At 40.2% G+C, this 13,497-nt stretch overlaps 1 protein-coding gene across 1 annotated transcript; it reads left to right on the top strand.

Moving 5' to 3' along the window:
- Positions 1-205: 205 nt before the first annotated feature.
- On the top strand, positions 206-1,219 carry XCR1 (X-C motif chemokine receptor 1). Its single transcript, XM_026843215.1, has one exon. It carries the CDS (start codon positions 206-208, stop codon positions 1,217-1,219), a length of 1,014 nt encoding a protein of 337 aa, XP_026699016.1.
- The last annotated feature ends 12,278 nt before the right edge of the window (positions 1,220-13,497 follow it).

The raw sequence follows: 13,497 nt of genomic DNA, 5'->3' as shown, positions 1-13,497 counted from the left end.
TGTTCTAGTCATAAGAGGAAATGACTCCTTTCTCTCCCAAAACCGGGACAAATAAGATAGTTTCACTGCTTCTTTTTGTCTCTTAAAACAGAAGCCTCCACAGCAGGAATTTAGTTATTGGGTTGATTTTCACCAAAATTTTGTTTTGATTGTTGCAGTTCTCCAAAGTAGCTGCTGGAGAACAGCGCAAGGTTTGCACAAACAAATGGATGATGAACATTATCCACTCGATTTGGATGAGAACTACTCATATGAATATATTAATGAAAGCAATGTCTGCGAAATGGGTGACTATTTTGTATTTTACACCCATCTCACTACTGTCCTCTACACTCTGGTATTTTTGCTCAGCCTGCTAGGAAACACTCTAGTGTTATGGATCCTATTCAAATATGAAAACCTTACATCTTTAACGAACGTCTTCATCATGAATCTCTGTGTCTCTGATTTAGTATTCTCCTGCATGCTGCCTTTCTGGGCAGTGGACCAGACCTTTGGGTGGATTTTTGGTGAGTTCCTTTGCAAAGCGTTGAATGCTGTTTTCTCCATTGGCTACTACAGCGGTGTGTTCTTTCTGACTCTAATGACTATCCTGCGGTACTTGTCTGTAGTGAACCCCCTCTCACCTTTGGGATCTCAGACGCACTGCTGTGGTTTTCTGGTGAGCTTGGTTGTTTGGACTGGTAGCATATTAATTGTGGTTCCTGAGGTGATTCACACCACAGTGCAAGAAAACTTGGAAGGGGGCAAGATCTGTGATTACAGTGATTGGAAATGGAAAAAGGTGGACATTTATCAGAGAAACGTACTCTTCCTGTTTTCCTTTGGGGTTATTGTATTCTGTTACTCCAAGATACTGGTTATCCTGCTCAGAGCGAGATCTCGCAGAAAGCACAGAACTGTGAAGCTCATCTTTATTATTGTGGTGGCTTTTTTCCTGAGCTGGGCACCTTACAACATCCTCAGCTTTCTGCTTACTTTGCCACCACCTACCTGTCAGTATGAAAGAGACTCCAACCTTGCCTTTTACATCAGTCGTAAAATTGCCTTCTCCCACTGCTGCCTCAATCCTGTGCTCTATGTATTTGTTGGAGTCAAGTTCAAGAGGCATTTGTTACGTTTATGCAGTCAGTATTTACCCTGTGGTGATGGTCAAGTCTCCAGCCCCAGGATCTGCTCTCAAGGCATATTCCACTATGAAGATGCATCCATCTGCTGACCTAACTGGGAGACCTAACTGTTAGCACTAATCCTGGATGAACATTCAGATTTTAAAAGCCATGAATAACCTCTAATTCTTAGAGGCACTTCCCCAAGACAGACACACAAATTTACCCTTTGCAAACATGCTGTGTATGGAAAGTAATGTTTAAAAATGTATTTGCAGTGGGATGGAGAGCTGAGAATGCTAAGAAATTACTTCATTGGAATGTAAGTCTTATTTTTATGATTTGCGCAGTTAAATGGATTTTCTTTCATTTATAGTTTATTTTCAAAAGAAAAAAAAATTGCTTTTTCCTTTGGGAGCTAAAATATCAGGTTTTAACATAAATGGTGTTGCATGTTACTTTCATGCCTAAAATATTTAGACGGAATATAGGAATGGACACATACGTATTTCTGTAGCTTTTAATGCTTTACAGTGTTTATCAGTGCTGAACTCTTTGGTTCTCTCTTTCTGGGGCTCTCAGGTTTTACTGGCCTGACAATGGCTACAGGACCTCAGAGTCTCTGAAGTTCTCAGTGTAGATGTTCTTTTATCTGTTGGTAGATAAATACACATAAAACAAGCTTAGCATACAAGTAGTCTTTTGGGTCTGAAATGGAAAGTTTGGGAGAGCCCTAGAAGGAACACAACCTGTTAAGCAGATACTTCACTAGGATATTAGTTTTCCTCCTGTTACTGCGCCTTCCACAGGCACTTTCCAGTCTCTGAATATCCCTTTAGGCTGTTGAAGTGGATCAGCAGCCCTCCTCTGAGCAGCACGGGCATGTATTTGCCTCTAAATTCTCTCTCCCTCCTTTTCTACCTTTGCCATGCTTCTGAGAAGAATTAAACTTTCTAAAAATGTTATAGTGCAAGAACAAATAGCTTTTTTAATAGCAGAAGAGAAATAGCTTGCTTTATTTGTAAAATAAATGTTTGGCTTTTTTTTTTTTTTAAGGAAGTCAGAAAAGCAGGTTTTAGCCTATATACTTGGATGATTGCTGCTACACTTTTTAAAAACTACTTCACAGAGATGTTTAAATCTCTGCTTAAAACCTGATCATTAGTGCCAGGCATGTGTTTGTTTTTGATGTGCTTCATGTCTGTCTAAATACCAGATATGCTCCTATCTCTGAGGTGGGTGAGTGTCTGGTCTAACTAGCTGCCTGGCCACATGCAAGTCTTTTGTTTCATGCATGCATCTCATCTCCATGGGCAGGTGGGAAGGAAAGTGCATGAACTTAGCTTTGGAAATGTTGCTAAGAAGGTGACTTGTGTTAAGAGCAGGAGTGTTTTCATATGACTTCCCAACTAAAAGCAAGTTGAAGCAATTCAACTCAACAACATGCATTTTTGCAGCAAATCTACTCACATTCTAATTACACCAATCAAACCTTGTGGCTTTTTTTCTTATGTAAAATGATATTCTTCTTCATGATAGCTCAGTGGGTTTTTTTCCTCAAGCAGTGTAACATGCAGGGCATACTCCAGTGTAGCTGAATGACAAAGCCTCTGGAAAACAGAATATTTAATTTCCTAGTATTTGTATAGAAAGCCAAGGCGGCTTTGCAGTAGCACCAAGGAATGGTTTGGCAACAGTTCTAAACATTAGTTTGGCTTTTTGGGCGGTTGTCCTAAAATGTCTTTGTGGTATTTCCACACTATTTCTTTTGTTCTCTAAAGATCATCTGGAGCAGAGAACAGATTCTTTTCAGCTGTTGTGTAGTTTATAAAAAGCAGAATCTCAGACATGCCCATAGTACAATATCCTATTTCTGATTGTATACAGAAGCAAGAATACCTAGGGAAAAGCATAAGAATGGGGCAAACATATATGACATATATCCAGATAGTCTTCCTAGGATTGGCCCACAGTTTCTGGTTTGTGCTTCAGTTTAGCTGCCCAGAGCAAAGTGATCATATTTTTCCCTTATCATCAGATGCGGCTTTCTGAACAAGTCAGTCCTGGTATCCCATTACTACAGTTATTGCCTAAAACTTAAAAAATTAAAAAGGTTACTCATTAATCTCACAGGGAAACTCACTTGTGTTCAGACAAACCGTGTCAAGTTAGAAGTTGTCATTTGTCTGGTTGTGGTGGAGACCAGCCTTTGGGTCTTGTCTCCTGATAAGAGACATTTGAAATGAATGTGGTTTCTTCTATGCACTTCAAAAGATTTTGGACTGGGGACTCAATACCGTCAATTAGGAAGAGACCACCTACCGAAGGACAAATGAGTCCAAATTTTTCATCTTCTGTTCTGGTAAGCCAGGACCACTTCATGGGCACCAGCAAAGGTCTACAAGAGGAAAACACTGTGACAATGAGCAAAAGAAGGTCTCATGCACCCACATCAACAAAATTTAATTCAACTCATTGTCCTAGAGCTACATTATCCTGAAATTGTTACTGTCAATACATTTTACATTTATCTAAAAAATGTCAAGAAGTGTAACAGAAGCACAAGAGATCAAAATGATCCTGCTCTGCTCAGTTTTTAACAAGTTATTTAAATATGTTTGTAGCTTGACCATATTTTGTTACAGTATAGCTGAGCATGTAAAGGGAATGTTTAATATTACCCAATTGTACTGCTGCCTGCCATAACGAGAGTAACTCAGCATGTAGAATTTTTCCCTCCTGGTATAATGAAATAGTACTAATAAACATTCAGAAATTCAACGGAATACTACACTGTGACTATTGTTCTCTGCCTTGGATAACTACCTATTAAAGTTAACGTATTTTCAATCAAATTGTGAATTTTCATAAATTAATTTAGCTTGGAAGAGACTTCTGGAGGTCATCAACTCCTCCACCCTGCTCACAGTGGTTCTGTCTTCCCACTTGCACAAGGTTGCTCAGGACCTTATCTGTTCTCCAAGAACAGGGACTGCATAACTCCTCTGGGTCCCTGTTTTAATGCATAACAACTCTTACGGTGGATTTTTTTCCTTCTAGATGAACAGAATGGGTTTTTTCTGCAACCTGCCTCTTCCTTGCCTTCTCTATGTCCTCGCATTACATAATGGAAAAGACCCACCTGATCTCTCCTAAGCCTTGTTTTTTCCTGGGGCTAAACAAACCCCAGCCAATCTAGTCTCCTCATATGTCATGTGCTTCAACTCCCTAACCATCTTGGTGGTCCTCCATTGGGCTCACCAGTCCAGTCATCTCTCTCTTTTATTGAGGGCCCCAAAACTGGATATGCTCCTGCAGATGTGACCATATGAACATCAGGTAGAGAAGAATATAGGTTCCCCTCAACCTGATGGCAACGCAGGCCCATACACAGTTAGTCTTCACTGATGCAAGGGCACATAACTGAGTTTGTGTTCATCTTTTTGTCCACTTGAACTGCTAGATCTTTTCCAGCACAGCTGACTTCTAGCCAGGTGGTCCCCAGCCCATGGTCTTGCACGGGGCTGGGCCATCCCAGGTGCAGGACTTTGCATTTTCCATCATTGAACTTTCAGGTCTCCTGACAGCTCATTCTTCAAGCTTGCTGACATCTCCTTGCATGGCAGCCCTACAATTCAGTGTGTATCAGCCGCTCCCTCTTATTTGGTCTCATCCATGAACTTGCTGAAGGTGCACCCTTCCCATCATCCAGGTTGTTAATGAAGATGTTAAACAGTATCAACCTCAGTATTCACCCCCAAAGCATGACACTCAACCAGCCATTCATTAACACTTCACACCATTGACTATTACACTTTGAGCCTGATGGTCCAGCCATTTTTTCATCCACTTTGTAGTCCACCCATTCAGTCTATATCTCCCCAATCCTGCTACAAGGATGCTATGGGGGACTTTGTCAAAAGCCTTGCAGAAGTCAAGGTAAATGACATGCACAGCTTTCCCCTTATCCCCAGAGCCAGTTATCTCATTGTAGAAAACAGTCAAGTTCTTGGTCAGGCAGTACTTGCTCTTGGTAAATCTGTGCTGGCTGTTCCCAAAATTTTTGTCCTGCATCTGTCTGGTAATGGCTTCCAGGAGGATTTGTTCCACCATCTTCCAGGGCACAGGGGTGAGATTGACCAACCTATAGTTTCCTGGATTGTCCTTCTTGCCTTTTTTGAAAACGGGCATGAACTTTGCCTTTTTCAAATCATCGGGGACCTCCCCTGATCACGACAGCCTTTACAGGCAATAGATGGCACCTTGCAGTGATATTGGGCAATGCCCTCAGCACCATCACATGCACCCTGCCCAGTCCCATAGACATCTAAATGTCCAGTCTACTTAAGTATTGCCCAAGCAATTCTCCTCTGCTGTGGGTAGTGCCCCTTTCTCTCAGCTCTACTACTGGGCACAGAGACCTGAAAGGCACTTGGAGCTATATCCATTGTCAAGAGGAAATATATTGGTGTAGCTCCCATCTTTGTTTATACACGTTATTAAATACCTGTATTGCTAAACACACAGAATATGCCCAGTGCAGGTCTGGGGATGGACAACCTGTGCATATCTCTTTCCTTCTGGGAGCTCTAGATATTTGGAAAATACAGACTACTCTGAGTAAAACATAATTCTCAGGAGACACTGAATCTTTAATTTCATTCAAACAATCAACTATTATGTAGTCTGATGCAGAACGGAGAGAAAGAAGTCCGAAAAGTGTCAACTATTATGTAGTCTGAGCAAATGCAGAACTGAGAGAAAGAAGTCCGCAAAGTGAAAAAGGAGACATTAATTGGTTTTGGAAACCACAGTCTATTTGGGGGAAGAGAGCAGTGTCAGATTGAGTGGTCACAGTATTACACTGTTGTAGAGTGCCAGGGGTGCATTTACATAGGATAACACCTCTAACTCTGATTGCAAGTTACAGTAAAATGGATGTGCTCTTGCTGCTCTGTTTAAGTCCGTATTAAGCTCCACCCAGCGGGAGTGGGAGAACAATTAGCTGGATTCTGCCCTTCTCCCTACCTGTCTTTTACAGCAGGTCAACACAAAAGTGAGTATCACTGCCATAGCCTGTCAGAGCTCCTACCTTTTGTGCACCCATGGAAGCCTGTATCAATCAATGATCATTCTAGCAGTAGGGAAAATTCTCACTGGTAAGGGGTAAGGCAGGTAATCAAATTAATCCTTTCCACCACTAATGCAAATGGCCTTCAGTAAAATAAGCAACTTAAAATCCACACGTTTAAGAAAGCATCCTGTTCCTATTAAAATCAATTATAATTTTGCTTCTGATCATAATGAGGGCAAGAATGAGACTCATGAACAGGTGCAATGAGTTGGGCAAAGCACAGTATGCACTGCTTATTGCCACAAGTGTTTTCACTGGGAGTCAGGATACCTCCATCTATAACTCAATATTTTGAAAATACTACCAGTGTTATTAAAATCATAAATAAAATTCTATTTTATCTTCTCCTTATGGTTATTCAGTAGTTTAAAATTCTCTCAATAATCCAGTATTTAAATAGGAAGGCCCTGTGTTAAATGGAGAGAAGTTTGACTGATATTTGCTCTACTGATTAGACGCTGAAGTGCTAAGGCTTGGACAACCGGCCCAAGCCAGAGTTGACCTATAGATGAATCCTGTATATTTTATAACTGAAACCATTGTGCTAGTACGTATTACACTAAATTATAACAGTGCACTTATGCTGATGTAAAAAGTGCTAAAGCACTGAAGTAGTGAAGCCTGAACAACAGGCCCCGAGCTGAAGCTGCTAACTTGGTATGTAATCATTAACAAAGTATGTAAACTCACTAATGAAAGATGCAGCTTAGACAAAATATAATCAGTAGTGAAGAGAGAAGATATACAACTTCCCTTGTTTAGCCCTGTTCAAGGCTGAGAACCCAAGTATCTGCCCTTGTTAGAAACTCCTTGGTCTCCCCCCCTGAGCCCTGGCCAGGCTTTGGTGGAAACCAACAGGAGAATGAAACCAGATATTTCCTGCTCAAAACAAAGGTGCCAGCTATTCTGGCCTGTCAATCTCTAGTATATAAGGCTGAGCCCATTTGCAGCGACACTGGAAGCCTCACCTACGGGTGGAAGCACCACGTAGGATTTCCCCCTTGCCGGGACAGGCTCTCCAAACCCTCGCTGTAACCAGGGCTGCCCAGCCACTGCGGGGCTGGATGATGGTAACATATGCAAGTGGTGATGTATTTTTCTCCATTTCCATTCTCTCTCGTGTAGTAATGATTTAATGCATTACCCCATTTTTTCCTGTTTGCTGCTTTAAGTGCATTATTCTGCTTTTTCGTACTGCATGTTTTCTGTATTACACTGTTATATTGGTTATCACTAGTAAAATACGCCTACTCTTTTCACTCTGGTGTCTGAGTTTAATTGGTATCCTTAATCAGCAGAACAGATGCCTACATGTTCTTCAGGAATCAATACTAAAGCAAGAACAAAAATTAGAAAGGAAAATAATGTGAAAGTTAGCTGTCAGTCAAAATGAGAACAGACCAGTAAGAACAACCAGTAAAGATGACGTAAAAAGACCAGATGTATGTCATTATAAAGGATGGACAAACACTTACCAGCACAGAGCTGTTCTTGAGATGACCTCACTTGGTCCTAAGCATACTGAATGTTGAAAGTGAGCCTCAATCCCATTTATTCACATAACGAACCCTATCCACATTTAAAATACAAAGAACACCAAAGCCATCTCACAGCAATAACCCATGGGAAGGGACTGCTGTTAGCAGCCTTTCTCTGCATCTCACCTTCTTCATGTAAGAGTGTTGCAGCAGTGAAATATTAGAGAACCCAGTAAGGTTGGCCACACAGAAAACAGTTTGTGTTTTGCAAACACAATAATTATTCATTTTTATATTTATTCATATTTACAAAGCTTTGTGTCTGGGACAGAATAACAGTAAAGGTTGGGGATGGCAGTTGCCTGGAAAGTAGCTCTGCAGAAGAGGATCTAGAGGCCTTGGAACATAAGGCAGCAAGCACACTCACAGCAAAGGAGGCTAACCACATCCTGGGCTATATTAGCAAGAGTGCAACCTGCAGGTCCAGAGAAGTGATCCTGCCCCACTATTTGGTACTTGTGAGGCTGCATCTGGAGTAGGTGTCTAGTTTTGAGCTCCCCAGCACGTGGAAGTCATGGACGTAATGGAGGGAGTCCAGCAGAGCCCTTCAAGCCAGACAGGAGCTGGAGAACGTGATAGATGAGGAGAGGCTGAGGGAGCTGGGTTCATATGGCCTTAGGAAGAGAAGGCTCAGGGGAGAACAGACTCCATCTGCAACTACCTGATTGGAGGATACAGAGAAGGTGGAGACTCTTCTTGGAGGTGCACAGCCATGGACACAAGCTGGAACATGGGATATTTCAATTAGGCATAAGCATTTGGTTTTTAATAAGTGTAGTCAAATACTGGAACGGGGACTCAGAGAGGTGGTTCAAGAGTCAACTGGATTTGAGCAACCTCATCTGATTAAATCTGCTTTGAGCAGGGGTTTGGAGTAGAGACCTCCAAAAGGCCCTTCAAATCTAAACTACTCTATGAGTTTTGTGATTTGTTGCCAAAGCAACATTCAACCAAGTAAATGATGCCAAAAGATTGTTTTAGTGCAGAATTCAGCCTGAAGAACACAGTTCTCTATGAGAACTGAGTACAAAATTTAAAACTGAAAAGTTAGGTTTTGATGTCCCAAGCCTTCACTGAGCTGTGCAACGAACATGTAATGGAAGTGATTCCCAGCTGAGATTATGTTAAAAAAAAAGTCATTACTTAAAAAGATCTCATTTTGCTTTTGTATGTAGGTATAGAAATGGCAAGGAATACAGTTCCTGGAAAGATTCATTCATGGAGACATAAATCAGAAACTTCTGCCACATAGGGAATGAGAATGTTTTATTGCAAAGGTTCAATAGGTACCATACGAAAGGTCTGGAAGGAAGCCAGCCCCTTCTGACAGACTGTGGGCATTTTCAGGTAGAAGTATTCGGCTCTGTAAATGTTCAATATATATGTATCTTCAGTATTACATCAGAAGAGCAGTGGTAAGACAGAAGATCCTGGCTGGAGTGAAGCACAGAATTGAGAATGACAAAGAAAAGTGCAGGGACTGGAGTACTCTCTCCATATTTAGGAACTGCCCAAATACCAAGTCCAAATTATTTTTGCTTCATTCCTCCAAACAATGCTGCTTTCTGAGGTCAAGTTCTGTTTCCTGATGGTGATATCCTTCCAGCCATTTTAATCAGCTCTTAATCTTCTAAACCTTAGTATGCTCTTTATCCATGTGCCACACACCTCTATTTATACAAAAGACTCTGGTTCATTTAAACTGCACAGTCCAGAGTCTGTGTTCTGGCTCTCCCCATCCCATTGCTGGTTCAACTAAACCAGCACTGAACCAGCTCAGTCCATGCAGGATTGAAATGCAGCCAGTTCTGAGCAGCGATAGCTCCTAACCCCAATATGCTCAGGTGGAAGTGAGTCTCAGAAGATGACCTGATACTAGCAGAATATTCTTCCAAGCCCCTCAGCCACCTTGTCTAAAATGCCAGATTTGCTTCCAGAAGTTTTCCAGAGCTTTGATGGTTCTTTTTATGTTGCCTGCTTCCAGCTTTATACCTACTGACAATTATTTGTCCACCTATTCAAAACAGAATGCAAACAAATGCAAAAAGTGCTTCCAAAGCTTTCTCCCTGCAGCCACAGAAAGTCTCTGATGATGATGAACAGCAGCCTGTTGTTCAGACTAGCTACAATGGTATGTTAATCCACCGAGGGTGACCAGGGAAACTGGGAGTTTGCTACTTTCATAAAATACCTCAAGTGCCTAGTGGAAGCAAAACCTTCCCCAGTTATTACATAACATCAAATAACTCTTTAAAAAAATAAAGGACAATATGTAGCACGTGTACTATAATCTCAGATGTATAGAAAGAACACATCCTATGGACACGTACTCAGAGACCACTATGAAATATTCATAGGATCTAATGGCCACAGAAGACATTTTTTCAGGGTTTTTATTGATAGAGTCCAGTTATTTAAGAAGGTTTAGTAAAGACCTACTCTAGTCAATGAGGCACCAGACTGTTGTCAGCATGAGATGATTGATGACAATGTATAATTTTATTTTATGACAAACTAGATAGTGGGAATGTATATAGACTTGCGTCAATGGAGGAAAATCTTCCCACATAAAAATAGAGCACAATCTATGTGTTACAACTAAAACTAAAGGATTCTACATTTATGTGCAAACTTTGTACAGAAACAGATTCTAGTGCCACCAAAATGCAAAAAAACCACCCCCAAACCAACCTACACTCAAATTTTATTTTCAGAATCACTCTAAAAGGATTGCAGCTAGCAATTAAACTTCTGATGTCAGAAGTTGATTTCAGCCCTTAAAGAGTTATCTTGGCCTACATTTTAGCCATATGGAACAAAAGCTAAAGAGTACAGCATGATCCGTTAATGATCCTTAATACATGTTAAGTAGCAATTTAGTGGTTCTGGTTGATTGAGTTAGGTAACCTCTATCGAATACACTTACAATTACAAAGGTAACATTTCAACAACTAGTGGAAAGGTTTTTCCCAGCAAAGACTTTCCTTTTGCTGGGATGACTGTCATTGCCTTTTCTAGGCTAGTAAAATTGACAATAATTCCCATCCAGCTTATCATATTTTATGAAGTTCATCAATACATTTTATCAGAATAAAGCAACACAAATGGAGCAGATAATGCATTTTTTTCTAGGGCATATTCCAAAAAAACAAAAATCCCAAACCTCTTTTTTTGCTAAGAAATGAGAAAATGTAGAAAAATCTAAGGAAGTGTTGGTCAGCTATGGACCTAGTTGAAAACAGAGTGTTTTTCACTAAAGAAACTGATGTCTGTATAAACAGGCAATAATCCAATAATTAATATCAGTAATAAAATATTTCTGAAAGTAGCTTGTCACTACGTAATTAAAAGGAGGAATAATCCATTCTACTTTATTATTTTTGAGTGAGAAGTAAAACTGCACAAAGATTTTTTTAAAATATATATTTTTTTAAAAAAACATTGCAGTGAAATTATCTAGGATTTGCTTTATCATTATTTGAAATGGATGACCCTGAGGTTACTTCTGGAAGATACTCAGTTGTCTACAGATCAATAGAAAACAAACACTTGTTTTCAGCAGATGCTCCTGGTCATGTACTTCATGATGCAGCAAAGCGTGCCAAGAGGAGTCAGCCTGAAGGTTGCTTCTGAACTATGTAAGATATCCCATTGCATTTTGCAAGTCATGTGCCCACAACATGCTTAGCCCTATAACCTGCACTTCTGAGGACATTAAAATGTTTTTGAGCTATTCAAAACTATATATTAGGTGAACATTAATCATCAAAACTTGAGGTCACTTAGTCATCCTTAAATTGAGGATGAAAAAATGAGCATGATAGAGACATGCCAGTGACTACATGCTATATATGTTTCCTCAAGAGTCTTGAAAATACAATGCTTTGATCTTACAGAAGCCTAAGATGAAGTTTATGACACTAATATAGTCACAAGTATTGTGGCAAGATGACAAACCATTTGGTCACAAGTTTTATTTAAAATCATTTATTTACCAATGTGGAAAAAAAGCAAATTAACTTAGTTTTTAAGCACACTTCAAGTGCAAAACCGGTGTAGCCTGTTTTGGATGCTGTGAAAGAGATGTCCTCTCAGAAAATCGTATGTGCTATGGAAGGGTAAATATCTGTAAAGAAGTGGAAACAGCTTGCTCGTAGAAGGAGCCTGCTGCTGAGAGATGGAGTGGGAGTATTAGGAAACCCATGTCCCACGTACCTGGCACCATGCTTCAGCACGACATCTTTTTGTTCCAGTTTCACACCCTCTTTCTCACTGTCTCTTACCATATGTGACCTTTATTAATGTCTGACGAGGGCAGAGAGAGGAAATCTTCTGTGTACTGGATTTACTGTGCCTGACTTTCGTATTCACTTCAGTTGTCCGTGCAAAGAGCTCGATAAACTGATGCACAAATCAAATATATTTATATATTAAAAAAACAAAAAAAAACCCCAAAAAACAAAACGATACTGAACTGTCCTAAAAGCAACAGTCTGTACTATATTAAAAAGTTATGCTTCTTGACAGGCGACCTTCCTTTGAGGGTACCAGAAACACACACCCCTTGAGAGGAAATCACCCCAACCCTGCAACTGTAGGGGAAAGCGGCGATTTTTCCCGCAAAGTCATTTAAGCCCCCTCTGTTTTCCCCACTGTGCTTTCCCAGCGCCTCCCCGCTCGCCCAGAAAGGGTGTATTGTGTTTGTACTCTATCCACTGCTAGAGGGTTACATAAAAGGAATAGCAATTCATACTAACATCCTGGAGGCCAGGGTCTGCTAAGATTTGGTCGGTGAGGGATCAAGACCTAACAGAATGACTAGGGAGAGAAAGCTACTCAAAATGTAAAGAGAGGTATGTGTACAGTTGCAGAAAATATATAATGGATTCAAGGAAAAATAGTGCTGAAAGCTGTTTTTAATTTGGTTTGTTACCTGTTTTTCTTAGTTGATCACATTAAAAAAATTAACAGTTGCCCATTTGTCAAATGAACACTGAACTTTGTAGTATTTTTTAGATGTTGTTGAGATTATTAAACTGAAGGGAACTGTAAGAGCCCTAAGTGTTTTTATTGTTATGTGTTATTATTTTTATTTATGTTACTATGGTTTTACTTTGGTTTGGCCAATGCAAAGAAACTTTTTTAGCAGTTTGTATCTCGTTTGTTTCTTTTTCATGTTTTCCTGTAGTAATTCCAGTTTGTTTGGGGAGTGGTGGTTGGTTGGTTGTGTCCAAAAATGCCATAATAATAGTAATTTTAAATATTTTGCCCAAATATATTCAGAAGAAGGCTTCACACTTAGTAACACTGCTGAAAGAAGCAGAACCTTTTATGTACAGCATCTCAATCTCAATGCTTGGAATAGTGCTGGAAAACTGATGCTGCACAGGGCCTTGGCTCGTACAACCTTACCTTTGATTTAATAATTTTGTCCATCACAGTATTCTGTGGTTGCTGATGGTATAGTGATCTCAGCAAAGATTCTTGTTAACAGTTAACCCCTGAACATATACACCATGACATTTAATTTACTTCTGGGAAGGAGGATGGGCACAGGAAAGATCTTGCTACTGCTGTAAGACAACTTAGGTTTTGAAAGTGAACAGGTCGGATCAGGATATCCCCGAATAACTGGGCTCATGCCAAGCCCTCATTATTGTGAGCCTGTCTGTTCCCAACCAGCTCAGCGGTGGCAGTCTCGTACAGGCCTCTCTTC

The sequence above is a fragment of the Athene cunicularia genome, assembly GCF_003259725.1.
Source record: "Athene cunicularia isolate RWA chromosome 2 unlocalized genomic scaffold, athCun1 chr2_part1, whole genome shotgun sequence".
Classification (NCBI taxonomy): Eukaryota; Metazoa; Chordata; class Aves; order Strigiformes; family Strigidae; genus Athene; species Athene cunicularia.
Note: the sequence above shows the minus strand (reverse complement) of the source record. Positions and strands in the feature narration are given on the sequence as shown.